Source organism: Perca flavescens, chromosome 8 (genome assembly GCF_004354835.1).
Source record: "Perca flavescens isolate YP-PL-M2 chromosome 8, PFLA_1.0, whole genome shotgun sequence".
NCBI lineage: Eukaryota > Metazoa > Chordata > Actinopteri > Perciformes > Percidae > Perca > Perca flavescens.
Window position 1 is genome coordinate 11,390,286 of NC_041338.1, and position 16,151 is coordinate 11,406,436.

A 16,151-nucleotide genomic window follows, 5' to 3' on the forward strand; every position below is an offset into this window, starting at 1 on the left:
TGATGTAACTATTGTAATCTTTCCTTTTTAATAATAAATCTAACAATGGAAGATGGCAAAGAAAATAAATACAGGGTATGAAGAAAAGAAATGACTATGTCAGACTACACTCCCTTTAGCAAAAACACCCACCACCCTGTGCTCTAAAAGTGGGTTCATTACCTTGGTCTTGGGTCTTGTCCTGGTTTCTTGGTGCTACAGGCGTGCGTGGGACCACCATGGCTGGCAGATAAACTTCCTGGTTAGACAGTATGTTATTTGGCTTGAATGCCCCTCCTCTGTTAACCCCTTTGGCACCTACTTTCCCTTTCCCATCAGCCCCCCGGCTTTTTAGTCCATTTGTTTCTCTTGGCCTTTGATGTGTATTTTTCTCCTTCTCCTTCCCCTTGGACTCCTCACACAGTCTTCCTCCTCTTCTCTCTTCCTTCCCTGCAGTCACTCCATCCTTTCCTCTGATGTCCCCCAGGCTCCTCTCTCTCATTGCCGGCGCTCCTCTTCCTCCTACTTTCCTTTGACTCCTTGGTGTGCTGGAGGACTGCGTGTGCGTGGCCCCTGACACTTGTTTTTCCCGCAGTCGAGTGCGTGTATCTGCGGTGGTGGCAGCAGCCTGAGTGTTGGCTCTGCTGTTTGCTCCATTGGCTGTGGGTGGTTTTGGTGCCGGGCGGCGGGTGTTGTGCCGAACTTTGTCCTCTGCTTTTGGTTGGATATCTGCTGGTGCTATATCCCCTAACACGCACACACGCACGTGCACACACAAACACACGCACACACACACAAACACACACAAAAACAAACAAAAGTATCAGATTATGTATTAGGCAACAAGAGGGATTATCAAAGTAGCCTACAGTAAGCAGTTTATCCTGGATAAATACGAGTTACAGGAGCTGAGGAAAAATCCACATGATCATTTTGAATATTTCAATAATATTTTCATTACATTCTTGAGGATCTGTTGTCACTCTGGCACTGTCATCACTTTACTGTATTGTTGCAGCTGGTAAAGGTGAGGCTACCTTTAATTACTTTGTATATTGCTGGGTAGTCTAACCTATCATAATAGATCATAATTTCATTATAATATCATTATTTATAAATTAGTTGATTTATATTATGTATTAATTATGTAATAATAATTATAATTATTATATAATAATATTTATTCAAAATCTGCAAAGTAACTAGTAACTACAACTTTCAAATAAATGTAGTGCAGTTTATGTTACAATATTGGCCTCCACATTGTAGTGCAGTAAAGAAGTAGAAAGTAGAATAAAATGGAAATACCAAAGTAAAGTACAAGCAGCTCAAAACTGTACTTAAGTGAAGTACTTGAGTAAATGTACTGAGTTACATTCCACCACTAAGAAATTCAAACCCCAGTTTCCTCAAAAGCTTTGAACAACCATTTCCCAAATGTGAGTTTGTGCTCAGAATTCATCCGGCCATCCCGGTGACTGTGGCATTGGGAGAGCGCAGCTTTTTAAAGTCTCAGGACAAAAGGATGTTGCATCCAAGATGAATTACACAAATCTTACTGCTGAGTTTGCTGCCAAGAAAGCAATTATTTTACATAGTGTTGCCATACTAAAATGTGCCAACATGACTTTCAGAAAGCTTTCTACAAGTTGTTCTATTCTTTGGCTTTAAGTAAAAGTGATGAAATGATACTACCGTAAAAATGGCTGTTGTGTTTGAGCATAGTCTATGCCAGACAGTCTGACGAGTCCACACAGCATTCCGAGGAGAAAAATGTGTTCTGAATTAATGGCATTTTTTTTAACCAATCACAATCGTCTTGGGCGGCGCTAAGCGCTGCACGGAGCAAGGGCACCTCTGCAAAATAGCCTCGGGAAGGAACTATATTCAAAAAACAGAAAACTCAGATTGGACAGATAGTCTAGCTAGCTGTCTGAAATTTACCTCGCAGAGATCTGAGGAGCAGTTAACCATAGTCCTCATAAATCCACCGGAGTTTAAAATGCCAACACAAAGAAAGCGAAAGATAACGGACATCCGGCCCAAATTAAAGACATCCGGTTAAATTTCCTGCGGCACCTGAACAATCCCGGAAGTGTAACGTCGTGGATATAGACTAGTGTGAGCGTAATGCTGTGTAAACATGCATAAATTGGCTGGTTGAATGTAGCGCTGTTAAAGTTGTGCATATACGTATAATGCTGTTGGATGTGCCTATAAAGAGTATGCTAACTAAACCCCAGAAGTGCCCCTGGCCTGGAAAAAAATGCCTTTGTGTAAAAAGTATCAACATGGGTAGCGCTGCGAAGGGGTTCAAGCCACATCCACTTACCCCTCTGTGACCTCTCCACAGTCTGCAGAGCTTCAGAGTTGGGAGCTAGTTTTATACGGTCCATAGAGAAAGTGCCTCGTGTCATAATCTGAAAGCCACACCCACCGGAGTGGAAAACAACTCTTCACTCTCCATTGACTTGTATTGCATGAAGGTGCCTCCTTGTCAATTTCGTCTGCTAGAAAACAACACCTAAAAATGCCTAAAAGCCGCTGTCTGGTGATATTCACTACCAACAGGGTAAAAAACCCATGTTGACCTAAGTTTTTATAAGCTGCCAACCTGGAAGACTGAGCTTTAATGAAGACGAAAGTGGATACAGACGTGAGGACTCAGCAGGAAGAACGGAAAGAGTGTGTGATCCTAACACTAAACTAACATTATGTCCGGCGTTAAATCTTAAGTGAAATTAGTTTGACTAAAATGAAAATTATTGTTTTTGGCGAGATTTAAGTGACTATATGTAACTTTTTAATGTTTCTGAAGCACTGTCATTTTTCATACAATGATCTTAAATGACCTGTAACAGCAAACAAGACAGTGAAAAGTGAAAACGCCATTTTTAATATAGTTTTTAGTAAGGCCTCTGCCCTGGTCCGATTTCCCCCGCAAGGGGGCAGCCAAACAGCGTCTTGCTTTACTTTAATGAATAATCAGGCATTATATTTTATTTATAATTTTTTTTTTTGTGAGTAAACGGGCACTGCACTAGTACCTGTAATATGTGGGGAGGAGGAGCGGGAGTCCTTCCAGCTGTCCTTCTTGCCAAAAGAGTTATTGTTGATGGAGTCCTGGATAGAAGTAATGAAAAAGAGCAGCAGTGTAAGAGCAAAAACCAACACATGATTGTGTTATTAACACACACACACAAAACACACACACACACACACACACACACACACACACACACACACACACACACACACACACACACACACACACACACACAATAGCAAAACTGATTCACATGGAAGAGAAGGGATCTGCTTTTCATCTAAGTCACATTGTCTCAGTACCTGCAGGGAAACTGATGTTCCACCAGTATAATAAAGACTTTTAAATAGAGGCAGAAAATAATGGAATCATTACTGTAATACTAATTAATACTAATATTAATATTACTGTAGTATTTTGCTATGGTTGTTGACAAAGAGGGTATTAATATCGATACCTATGGCTTTTCTTATGTTTCTGTTCCTGTTTCTGCTGCATTTGTCTTTAAATGTATTCTATATTATCTCTGTATCTCAGTATCTCTGTATCTATGTATGTATGTATGTATGTATGTATGTATGTATGTATCTATCTATCTATCTATCTATCTATCTATCTATCTATCTATCTATCTATCTATCTGTCTGTCTGTCTGTCTGTCTGTCTGTCTGTCTGTCTGTCTGTCTGTCTGTCTGTCTGTCTGTCTGTGTAATATCTATCTTTGAAGGAAGGAGCATCAACCAGGAAGTATGCAACGGTTCAGCTTTGACGTCATGGGAACCACGCAGAACACTGACTCACTACTTACTGACATCCCATCGTGCATCTGCTTTCCCTGTTGCACACCCCATTCTGTTGCTACGGTTACTCAGAGAATGTCTGTGTGTGTGTGTGTGTGTGTGTGTGTGTGTGTGTGTGTGTGTGTGTGTGTGTGTGTGTGTGTGTGTGTGTGTGTGTGTGTGTGTGCGTGCGTGCGTGTGTGTTTGAGAGAGAGACAGAGAGACGGAGAATCAAAGTATATCACATCCCTCTCTCTGATGACATCTTCCTTTAGACCAGGGGTGTCAAACTCATTTTCACTAAGGGCCACACTGGAAAAAGAGAACCACTGGAGTCTCAGAGTTGGCAAATCTGTCAAATTCTGATTTGAATGTCAGGTAATTGCATTTAAAAAAACACTTTCCTGTGTTTTTGGTTTGGCGCACAACTTTGTGAAACCAAATGATATATACGGGCCAGATCTAAATCTGCAAGGGGCCAGATTTGGCCCACGGGCCTTGAGTTTGACAAATGTGCTTTAGACTGATGTTACAGCAACAGCATGTGCTGATTTCAATGTTCTGATGTGACGGAATACAGTTGAGGGAACTTGAAGGAAAAGAAATAGTACACAAATGTCTGAGGAATCAACATATCAGGTCAGTGAAGCAGTATGAATGAGTGGCCTCCTCAATTTAAATGAACTGAGACAAAGAGAGAGTTGATTATGAGGCACAATGATAGGAAGCACTTACATTAAAACTAAGAAAGGGATTAGAGCGAGTTCTATGGTGGAGAAAGTGGAACAGAGACACAAAGAGTCAGAGGAAGAACAACACAGAGAGAGAGACATATTAAATCATAAAGCAATAACTATCCAGATGTATCCTGAGCTATACATTATCTGTCACGTTAAAGGTTAACGTCTAGCTTGACTTAGAAAACAAACATTATTTTTTTAAGCCATGGTAGCGGTGTGCCTCTAATGATGGCAATATCAACCTGTTGGTTGATCGGCTGGTACACCACTTTGGTCCAAACCATAGAAAAAAAATATTATTATAATTATTATGATTATATTATTATAAAATAATAATAATAATAATAATAATAATAATAATAATAATAATAATGATAATAATAATAAACAGAGGACCTCCACACACTGGCACCCTTCATCTGCATATCGCAGTATACAAAGTTGTTTGAAAATCAGCAGACTCATTACCCTTAAATTACAAGCTAACGCTAGTGCTAGCTAGCTTGCTAGCCTCGGTTGGCAAGGTGTTACCAGACACTTAACAAGACATTTTTAGGCATCTAAAATGTTCTAATTAAAGCTATAATATTTATGTTAATATTTTATATTAATGAACATCTGTTACATTCAAGCCATTGCCAAATGAGTTGATACAAAGCTAATTAAGACTATCAGCGCCGACAGTCAGTGTGTTTACATGCCCAGCAGTAACCGGGGTAACCCGGTTAAGTGAATAACCGGGTTAGGCCAGTTCTCGCCGCAGGCTATACATGAGCGGGAAGAATGGGAAGAATGACGGGAGTAACTGTACTTCCGGTACAGTAGGAGGACCTTTGTCAAAATTACAACAACTTGGAAAGTTGGGAGAAAATGGTCGACTTTTCAGTGCTTTACATTTAGTCAATTCACCGTAGGCTCTTTGCTGCTGCTGGCCCGCTGTTTCGGGCAACGCTGTTTTGTTGTATCATAGCAACGGGTTGTATCTCCACTCACAGTGCCAACGTTTGCTAACGTTAGCGCAACAGCTTTAGCCCAGCCTGCTAGGTAAATATTACGACTGCCTTCGGAGTTTCCTATATCTGCGTCCACGTTGTCAACATAAGACCTGTGGCGTTAGTGCTCCTTTTGTACCATAATTTTATTGAATGAAATATTGAGCTTCGCTCCTCTGAGATGGGTGGTTTCTTGATACGTTAAACACAAAGCTAGCTATAGTTAGCCTGTACGCTAGCGGACATTAGAAAGTTAAACACTGCTCAGAGACTTATTAGGCGACGTGGTCTCTCACTACAATGGGCATTTTTTTTTAGGCCCATTTACAATATAGAAGGTAAATATACACTGGAATATTTATATATATATGCCTGTTCATGAAAAATAAGCAATTTATTTCAAGATAGCATATTCGCCCCATAGGGTTGCACTGAGTCATCTGACGTTGGTATCCAATATGGCGCCCATGATTTGAGTTGGCCACACTCTCTATATAAAGGGCACTAGTTGTGCATACACGTAGCCCGATCTTACCCCGGTTAAGGTATATGCACAAATACCCTGGTTACTAAAGGAGTTATCTAGGTCTGTTTACCGGGTTAGGGTTAGGGTTATATGTTTACCGGGTTATAAGAACTCAGATTTTAACCAGGGTAAGGTGTTTACATGGCGTTTGAGAAACCAGGCTATTGCCTTAACTTGTTTTTTGTGTTGTTGAGGAATTCCTCATGGGAGCGACAGAAACCTACGCAATATAGCCTACTGTAGCTTTAACTTTCATGAAGTGAAAACACACAGTAAGAGGGTCAAAATTTTAAGACGAAAACATGGACAACACCTTCAAACAAGTTCATGGCTATTTCAATGTACACGGTGCCATGGTTAGCAATGCTAAGCCTCCATTCTGATTGACAGGTCGGTGTGTAGCCCTGCCCTAAAGCATCCTCTGCTTTATCATCAATTTAAAAATAAATGGGACAATAATTTATAAAATGAACATCATGCTGTATTGAAGAAGACTCTTAACTAGCGACTAAGACCAAGGTCTCAAAACATCTTGCCAAAGGACTACAGTTGAAAATTAGCCGGCTGGCTGACACTGGCACATTTACAGAAATGTTTATTAATGTGCATTATCTTTACAAATAAAATAAATAAATAAAATAAAATAAATAAACTTGTTAGGAAAATGTTTTCTGAGGTAATACATTTAAGTGAGAAGTAGAGTTGTTTTCTCATAGACTTCTATGCAATCAAGAATCATAGAATGCAGATTTAAGGCACTTCTGATTGGCTACACACCATTCGATTTCTATGGGCTACACTTTTAAGCCCCGAAATTGCTGCTTGGTCCAGCCTGAAATATCTCAACAACTTTTTGCTGGATTGTCATGAAATTGTCCCCAGAGGACAAATCCTTATGACTTTGGTGATACCCTGACTTTTCCTCTTGCGTCATCATGAAGTTGACATTTGCGGTTCAAAGTGAAATATTTTGACAATGATTGGATAGATTGCCATGGAATTTGCTTCATAAAGTCAAGGTCCCTAATGAATAGATTCTAAAGATTGTGGTGATCCTCTCACCTTTCCTCTGGAGGTAAAACAAATTCCAATAGAAAAGCTACTAGAGGATCAGCAAATGGCTGCAGGGTGGTACAGCACAAAACTACTGTTGGTCAGTCATTCAGGTTCAGTAAAAGAAATACATTATTGGAATGCTCTGCCAATGGAAATATGAACGCGAACTGATCTGAAAACATTCAATGAAAAGGTAAAATACTGGCTGTAACAAAACCAAACCTGCAATTACTGATCTTTGATCATGCACACACACACACACACACACACACACACACACACACACACACACACACACACACACACACACACACACACAAATAGAGGAACAGATATACATAGCTATTCGTAAAGACTACACGCATGCATGCACACAGACACCCACAATTATTTATAATTGTATATGATTATGTCACATGTATGAGAATATCACTATTTATTATGTGCACAATTTAAGTAATGTACTCCTGGTAATGATGATATGACCTTTTTAAGCAGAAAAGCATATACAGACAGGGGTCGCAAATTAGTCTTGGCTAGAAATCCTATGTTACATGTTTTTGCATTGTCCTTTTGACAAATACAGTAAACCAATGAATAATAAACCAATAAAAATAGTTAGCCCTGTCCAGAAGGTAGACTCCTCCCATTCAAAGTGAATTTGAAATGACTTTCAGGCAGACATAACAGATCAATGTGACTGCCTGTGATGCATAATCAACTACCCCCTCTCTTGCTCTGTTAACAGTGGTAAACAGTGTGGAGGCAGCCAGTCGCCCAGATACAGAGTGCTGCACTATTTATTGTCTGAATACTTATTTCAAAGTGGTTCCCTTCCTGGGCCTCAACCCGGTGCTTCATCAGCTGTAGCACCTTACTCCTCGTCCTCACCACATGCCTTTAAAACCCCCATGCACACTGAAGACATAAGTAATAGGGCATATATCAAAAAGACTAAGACAACACTGTATGGGTAATGCATGGTTCTGTCAAATTCACATCCTTTTCATTATGTCTGTTTTTTTTTTTGTGTGTCACCAGGGTTTGAATTTTCCACAGCAAAGCAAAGTCAGTGCACGATGTTCATATCTCAGATTTCAGCACGTGAATGCACTATTGCTAAAATGAGTCTGCATATACAGCTGCTTTACCACATAGAGGTAAGACAACTTTGGACAAGCCGGTATAATACTTTACTGTAATAGTTGCAATGTGTCTGATAAGACACAAATGTTTGTTATTGTCTAGTGTTGTATTTACTTTAATGATGATTCTCCATCTTGATGGACCCCCTCAAAAATGAGATGGTGCATCTCAAGGGGTTATCCTTGAAAATAAATAAATAAATAAACATGGACTGAGGACTTGATCAATAATGTTAATGAACTGATTCCAATAACATTTTTATATTTCGTTATTATCCTGGTCTGGCTTTTTCAATATGGGAGTTCATTCATCAACAACCACCATTGCCGATATAAATATATCTGTTTACAGACGAGTTAATGTAGTAAAGTTTTATTCATGTTACATTTAGTAACAGTTATTCATGTTATGTCATGTCATTGTAATGAAACAGCCGCAGTATTATTTATAGCCACATAATTAAATAAATTCTATTTGTGGTGGTAGCTGAGTGGTTAGCGAGCAAGAAAGCTAACATTAGCCAGCTAAAACCACAATATCACTGATCTCTGTGGCGGCCCTCCTCCAGGCAGTTGCTAGTAGCCAAGGAGGAAACGGAGGATTAAAAAACATGATTGCCTCTTCAGAAGAGGTCATTATCTTCACTCAAGTTTCTGCACGGGAAAGTCACCGGACAACACCAGTTTCTGAATGTAGCCATACTGAGAAATACAGAGAGAGTTGTGTGGAGCTGATAGTCTTAATTAACTTTGTAGCAACTCATTTGGCAAAGGCTTGAATGTAACGTTTATTAATATGAAAAAGTTACGCACTAAAGCTTTAATTGTGGGGTAGCCCAGCACTGTTAACCCTGGTCAAAACAATCATACTAAAACTAACTTTATGAACATGTTAAACGTTATTGTAATGAGAACGTTGCCATACAATTATAAATATATTAGCATGAACCAGTTTTCATTGTAGCACATCGTAGTAGGCGGAATCCATATTGGTATTTCATATCAATAAGTCAGGTCTTTACTGAATAACTGTTTGGCAAAATGGCATGTAATAAATGAAACAATTGTGTGGCAGAAAAACTGCTGTATTGCTGTTGAGTATAATTCTGTGACATTGTATGATTTACAATTACTGCCTAACGTATCATCTAGCGTTTCTGGGTATTTACTGTGTTTCGCTGGAACTTGGAGCAACTGTTGGGGTCAAAGGTTATATGATACCATTGCCAGTTTAACATTCAAATTACAGATTTCTCTGGGTTTGAACATTGCTGGAAACATTTTGGATAATGTAATTACGCAACTCAACAAATATAAATAATACAGGTATAGGGTTTTAGACATTTTAATGCAGAAATATTAAATATAATATCTTTAAGGACAATAACTGAGACAAGTGTCAAAACCAATAAGATTCATGTTGAGGACAAGACAATACTTCATTAGAATCTGAATCGGGGGGTAGAACGTTTGCTGCTCTGTGGGAATTTTATTGTTCAAGCTGTGGTAACTTTATCCTCCCCTTATCTTTTCCACAGTCTGCGAGAAGCCCTTCATGTGGCATCTGTCATGCATTACTGTTAGGCCGGCTACACATTGGCTGCGTGGCGTGAGCGTGTCAGCTGCATGGCATGTCCGTTTTTATTTCTGCTCCCATGTTAACAGGTTAGCGCTTGCCTGCGTGACACGCACGTCTCAGGCACGGCCTGAGCCGCGCCGAAAACGCGTGCATACTAGGAATAGGACTGACGCCTATTTTTTACGCGACATGCAAGCGTGTTGGAAGCATTTCCAGGCAAAATAGAATAAGAAAAGATGTTTATATGTAATTTTGACAAAAATGAATGATGTTTGAAAGTCTCTAGGTTTTGACATAAATGCAGATATAAATGTAATTTAAAAAAATTCTAATTATCGATTTTCAAATATTGCACCTGTCAATACAGAACGAAATATTTTGTAGCCTATTTTGCTGTCAATACTGCCGACATTGTCTTTGCTGTAATCAAATATATATTTATGTTTAACATGAAGTATACTACTGCTTGAGTGCATTTTATCAATGGGAAGCATACATGTGTACAGACAAGGCTAGCAGTAGCAGCGTCAGACACGTTTCTGGTGTGGAAAGACATAGAAAACGCCACGCAGCCAGTGTGTAGCCGGCCTTACTGCACCTACAGTGTCTGGGTATTTAATCCCTGCATTGGTCCCTCCTACAGGAGCCAGTTATGTCAGTTCTTTAAAAATGTGGCACAAAAATGGTCAATAAAAAATAAAATGCAAGAACAATTGCATATTATCACAACAGCACAGATTTAATCACGCCTTAAATTCAAATTCAAAATTGAAGTTCAATCAGAATTTTGTCAGTAGTGGTACTAAAGCTAAATTAGGCCCTAGGTGTCAAGCCAATCTATCACACTTAGTAAACTGAAAACCTTTGAAGCAGCATCATGTTGAATATCTTTAAATGTTTGGGCAGTAAAGGTTAGGTTAGGTTAGAGAAGCAAGCTTGTGACCAGGAGGTCGTTGGTTCAATCCCCAGACCGACAGGATACAATCTGGGTGGGGAAAGTGAAAGAGCAGTGCTTGTCCCTCCCTCATTACCACCACTGAGGTGCCCTTGAGCAAGGTCCTTAACCCCAACCGCTCCAGTGGAGCTGCTCAGTGGCCAGCAGATCAGACTGTGGTTGTACTGTGTGAATGTGATCAGGGCATCATAGGCTTCCTTTCAGTGAACCTTCCCTGAATAAATAAAGGTTAAATAAAAAAATGTGCCTTTAATCCACTGAGACCAGGTCCTGGTTCTTTACAGTGCTGCTATATTAAAGACAGCACGCAGACAGCTCATGGAAGGATTGTGCTGAAGACATAATCACCTTCTATATCTGCCTGTCAGCACATTGTCTTCCTACTCTGTCAGGTTACAGTGGATCATTGACTGTTGAATGATCTGTTACAGTTAGATAATTACTGATGACTTCTATAGGAGATCTATATATTACTGTTAATCTATAAGGAGCAGCCAACCTACTACAGACTTCCTCTTCACAGAGAATGATTTGCATTTCACATCTGTAGCTGGTCTATGTTTTCATCTGACATTACAGTGTGTTTTAAACATATGTAATTCTGTTCTCTTGTAGTATTTATATTTATTTAAGATGTAATGTTCAACAACCAATCAGAGCCAAGGAGTCGCTATGCCATCAGATTTATGTTATTTCTCACGAGCGCGATAAAACATGTTCACAAGCAAATTATATAATTTCACACGCACAGATTTTCATTTTCGCTCACCAATTTAACAATGGAGAGTTTTACAGGCAGCTGCAAGCATGAAAAAAAAAAACATAGGGAGAAAGAATGGCACCTGCGCATATAAAACTAAGCAGCATGCGCACAGAGCAGACAGTGGATTTCTGCTCGCTTGAATGCAACTGACTGTTTACATTTTGGGGGCAGAAAACAAGGAGGCACTGGCCCTCCCATGATTGGTCCCTTTCAAGGCGAACTCACCCACACACACCTCCTTAGTTTACCTTGATTGGCAGTTACAGTTCAGGAAGCACAGAGGTTTTTTTTTAGGAAGCCCGGACATGGTCTTCCGACCAAAGTAGTGTTTTTCGGTCTTTGTAAACGACGTGCAATAACACAGTAAACCTGAAAGGACAGTCTATAAGAATGCTGAATGTAGTAAAGAGTCAATATACAGTTAGTGCAAGTACACTGCAAGTACAACAGAATTATACAATATACATAAGAGTCCAAAATATCAATCAATATACAGAAGAGTAGATGAGTGGTGCAAAAGGGCAGGTGCGGATGTGCATCTGAGCAAAAAAAATGCAGTGTGGCATGACAGAGATAATGGAATTAGGATGTGCAAAAACAGGGTGTGCAATCATAGGAGGCCCAGTGCCTCCCTTGGTTTCCGCCCCCCTAAAATGTCAAAAGTCAGTTTCATTCAAACAAGCAGAAATCCACTTCACGAGCAGTTTACCTGCGAGAGCAAGTATGCTCTCCGGCGCTCGTAAAGCAGACACTCACGCCTTAATATAGCACGCAAAGCGCTTTTACATAGTACAGGAACCATTCACCATGCACACACATTCATACACTAGTGGCCAAGGCTGCTGTACAAGGTGCCACCTGCTCATCAGATCTGGATTCAGTGTCTTGTCCAAGGACTCTTCGACATGGGACTGCAGGGATCGAGCCACCAACCTTCCGATTGGCGAGCGCTCTACACCTGAGCCACAGTCGCCCAGTTTGGTGTGTTCGTGAGCTTTAAATCACAATGTAGAAACAACATGGACAAAGAAGATATGTTGTATTTTATTGCTCGGTTTTTAAACAACACATTGATAGCTGTTTCCAGTATTTGTGTGACAACAAAGAGTAAAGCCAGGAAATATGATCGGGAACAAATTTTTCCAATTATTCCAGGGTGAAATTACTCTACTCTGATCTGTCCTGACACAGTAAACAGGATTCAACTGACTTAAAGGGATACACAAGCATACTACTGCTGAGTGAGTGCTACTCACTAGCCTACTGCTAGCTTTCCCCAGAGACCACTCATTATTGAAAACTGCCTCAGGAGCCAGGGCTAGCTACTTTGTGATAATCTTCTAGACTTGTTTTTATAGAAATATTCCTCTTTTGGCTTGGCTTTTTATCATCCTCTTTTTCTGTATTAGAAGATACTGCTATAGGCAGCTGAACTATCTTAAATACAGTTGTATACATTTCACAAGATGGCAGAACAGCTTGGAAGCATTTGTTTTAACAGCGCAATCAGGGTCAATCCTACAACCACTAGTTATGTCCTATCAAAGTGTCCTTGAGCAAGTCACTGAACCCCTAGCTGCGCACCTACTGTGGGTCTGCTAGGAAAAAAACAAGTTGGCTACATGATATAGATTGACTTATGAATATTGATATGCTAAATACATTATATTTGCCAAGAATATTGCCACCAATAAACAAAACAGGAACCTATTTAGTGAAGCACAGCAACATACAGCTAGAGCTGAACCATTTTCAGAACTGACCCACTGTCTGCACACACACGCACACACACACACACACACACACACACACACACACACACACACACACACACACACACACACACACACACACACACACACACACACACAAACACAGTTAGCCAATGCTGTCTCATTCTGAAGACAGGATCCTCCCAGGAAAAACACACACACACACACACACACACACACACACACACACACACACACACACACACACACACACACACACACACACACACACACACACACACACACACACAGTAACCCATTTATTCAGTTTGATGCCACTATTGCCTCATTCTATACACAAGATGACAATTAATCAAACAAACATACACACTGTAACACATCTACCCGGCTCATTTTAAAAACAGGGGATACTCCCAGCCTCATACCTGGGTGCCGGCTTGTGGCAGCTGTGGGAACAGAGCCAGGGTGGTTGGTCTCTTTGGTCGATATTTGTCCATGACAGCACAGGTTGATTCCCCTTTGACAGGCAACAGCTTCCTCTGTGCCTCCTCCTCTTCACCTCTTTTATTATGCCAGTGTTGCCGCTTCTCAGCTCGGACAAGGCCTCCCCCACCCTCCTCTACCTCCCTCTCTTCCCCGTCTTCCTCCTCGGTCTCCTCAGCATCGATCAGATCCAAGCTCAGCCTCTGAACACACCCCTTCCCCTCCTTCCTTGCATGCTCATTGGCTGGCCACAGTGTCACATCATTATCATCATCACCATCATCTTCCTGGCAGGAGCAGAGTGGAACAGAGGAGGAGAGGAGAGAAACAGAAGGAGGAAAAGAGAGAGAGATAGAGAGAGGTGGGTGTTGTTGAATAGAGATGGGATGAGCAAGGATTGACAGAGAGAAAAAGGCAGGGTGGAGAGGGAGACAGAGACAGAGATGCAGAGAGGGAGAGAGAGGGGGAAGAGGAAGTCAGAGCCAACCAATCAGAGCAAGGCATGACATCACCAGCTCGTCTGATCTGTCTGTGGTGTTTTCTGTGAGTAAAGGCTAATAAACACTGTGCATGTGTCTGTGTTGTGTGTGTGTTTGTGTAACCCAGTCAAATAAGATTAAACAGTAACAGTGGAGAGACAATGGCGACAGACCTGCCAACCAATCAAACAACAAGCAGCCAGCAAACCGGTCATTTACCCATGTAGCCACCAACTCACCAGTCATTCAGCCAGCCAAACAAGTAAATAATAAACCAGACAATCAGTCTATCACTCTTTTAGTCCACCAGCCAACCAACAAACCAGCCCGCAAACAAGTTGTTTGGCCATTTATCCAAAAAACCCTGTCTATCAGCCAGCCAGCAGCTACTGTAACAAACAAGTCAGTCAGTCAGTCAGTCAGTCAGTCAGTCAGCAAACTATTCAGGCAAAGGCTCACCTGTGAACCAAGAACTACTTCTAGGTAGGTATATTAGCTAACATTACAGCCAGTTAGTGAGTCAGTCAATCATTTAGTCAGTCAGTCAGTCAGTCAGTCAGTCGGCCAGTCTGTCAGTTTAGCAAACCAGTCAGTCAACTAACGAATCACTAAAGTCACGTATTTTAGTAAACTAGCCAACCAGTAGCTAACAAGCAGTCAGTCAAAAAGAAGCTTAAGAATGATTCTGTTGTTCAGCCAATCAACCGACCAGCCTTCATACTAGTCAGTCGAAAGATTACCCAGCAAAACACTAGTCAGTCAGTCAGTCAGTCAGTCAGTCCAGCAGCCAGCAAAGTCAGTTAGTCAGTGTTTCAGTCCACTAGCCCGCCAACAGTGAATCAACAATTATTCAACTAGGCAGCAGTTAACAAACCCCATCAGTTAGTTAGTCAGTCAATAAAACAGTCATTAATTTAACCAGTGAACCAGTCAGTTGACTGTTGACTATCTTATCAACAAATCAGCCTGCAAACTAGTAATGTACTCATTTGGCCAACTAGCCTGTCATTCAGTCAACAACTTAATCACTAAGTCAGTCAGCAAACTAGTCAGTCAAAATGATTTATTGATTTATTTAAATATTAATACTATTTTTCTAATCAGTTTTGTTAATTTGGGTTTCATTTACTCAAGCGTAATATATATTTAGTTTTTTCAAATTGTAGGTAACACAGACTCCTTGCCTTTACTGTACGTGAAGCACTCATGTTAACTGTTGTGCATAGCCCCCCCTCAAAAGCCCATTCTGAGCCAGGAAAAACCCTGCATCAGTACTCTTGCCAGTTCACCTTAGAGGGATTGATAAAGATAACAGATAGCCTACTACATTTGGGTTGGTTAACACCACAACCATTATGTGAAAATAGAATTCTCTGCTTATAGTACATGCTAAAGCTTCAGTGCACAATTCCTAAAGTTGTGTTAATGAACTTGTGGCCACTAGAATGCAAAAAAAACATCAAAACATGCTGACACATCTTGTCTCGCACCCATGTATAGGTCATGTTTAATTTTTTCTTCATTATGTTTGTCTCTTCCTGTTTTATTTTGAAATTCACTATGTCTCTCATTCCAGGTCGTTTCACTTACGGTCTTTAGCCGTTTCTCAAAGTCAAGGATCCTTCCTTGGTAGGACTGGTAATTCCCAGTCTGGTCCTTCAGAGGCTAGGCCAGGCCGGGAAAATGGAACAGGCTAGCAAGTTCACGTCATTGCGTGCTTGCATCATTGAAAATGTTTTGCCTTCACTTCCGCGCTGCATTTCAAAACAGTGGACAAAATGGATGTGGAACTGTGAACTGTGCTGTTAAATTTTTTTGTTGAGATGGAGAAGGTGAATCAGCATCAGTCTGCTTGCAGGAGAGAATATTCTGTCGGCAACTTTATCCGCAACGTGC

At 40.6% G+C, this 16,151-nt stretch overlaps 1 protein-coding gene across 1 annotated transcript in view; it reads right to left on the reverse strand.

The window, feature by feature from the left end:
- mapk8ip1a (mitogen-activated protein kinase 8 interacting protein 1a) overlaps window positions 1-16,151 on the reverse strand; it is a 54,786-nt gene that overhangs the window by 28,946 nt on the left and 9,689 nt on the right. The window contains exons 3-6 of the mRNA XM_028584483.1: window positions 15,846-15,920; window positions 13,719-14,063; window positions 3,027-3,102; window positions 163-726 (exon numbers count right to left, since the gene is read on the reverse strand). Coding sequence (XP_028440284.1) covers window positions 163-726; window positions 3,027-3,102; window positions 13,719-14,063; window positions 15,846-15,920 — 1,060 coding nt within the window. The remainder of the gene's footprint in view (window positions 1-162; window positions 727-3,026; window positions 3,103-13,718; window positions 14,064-15,845; window positions 15,921-16,151) is intronic.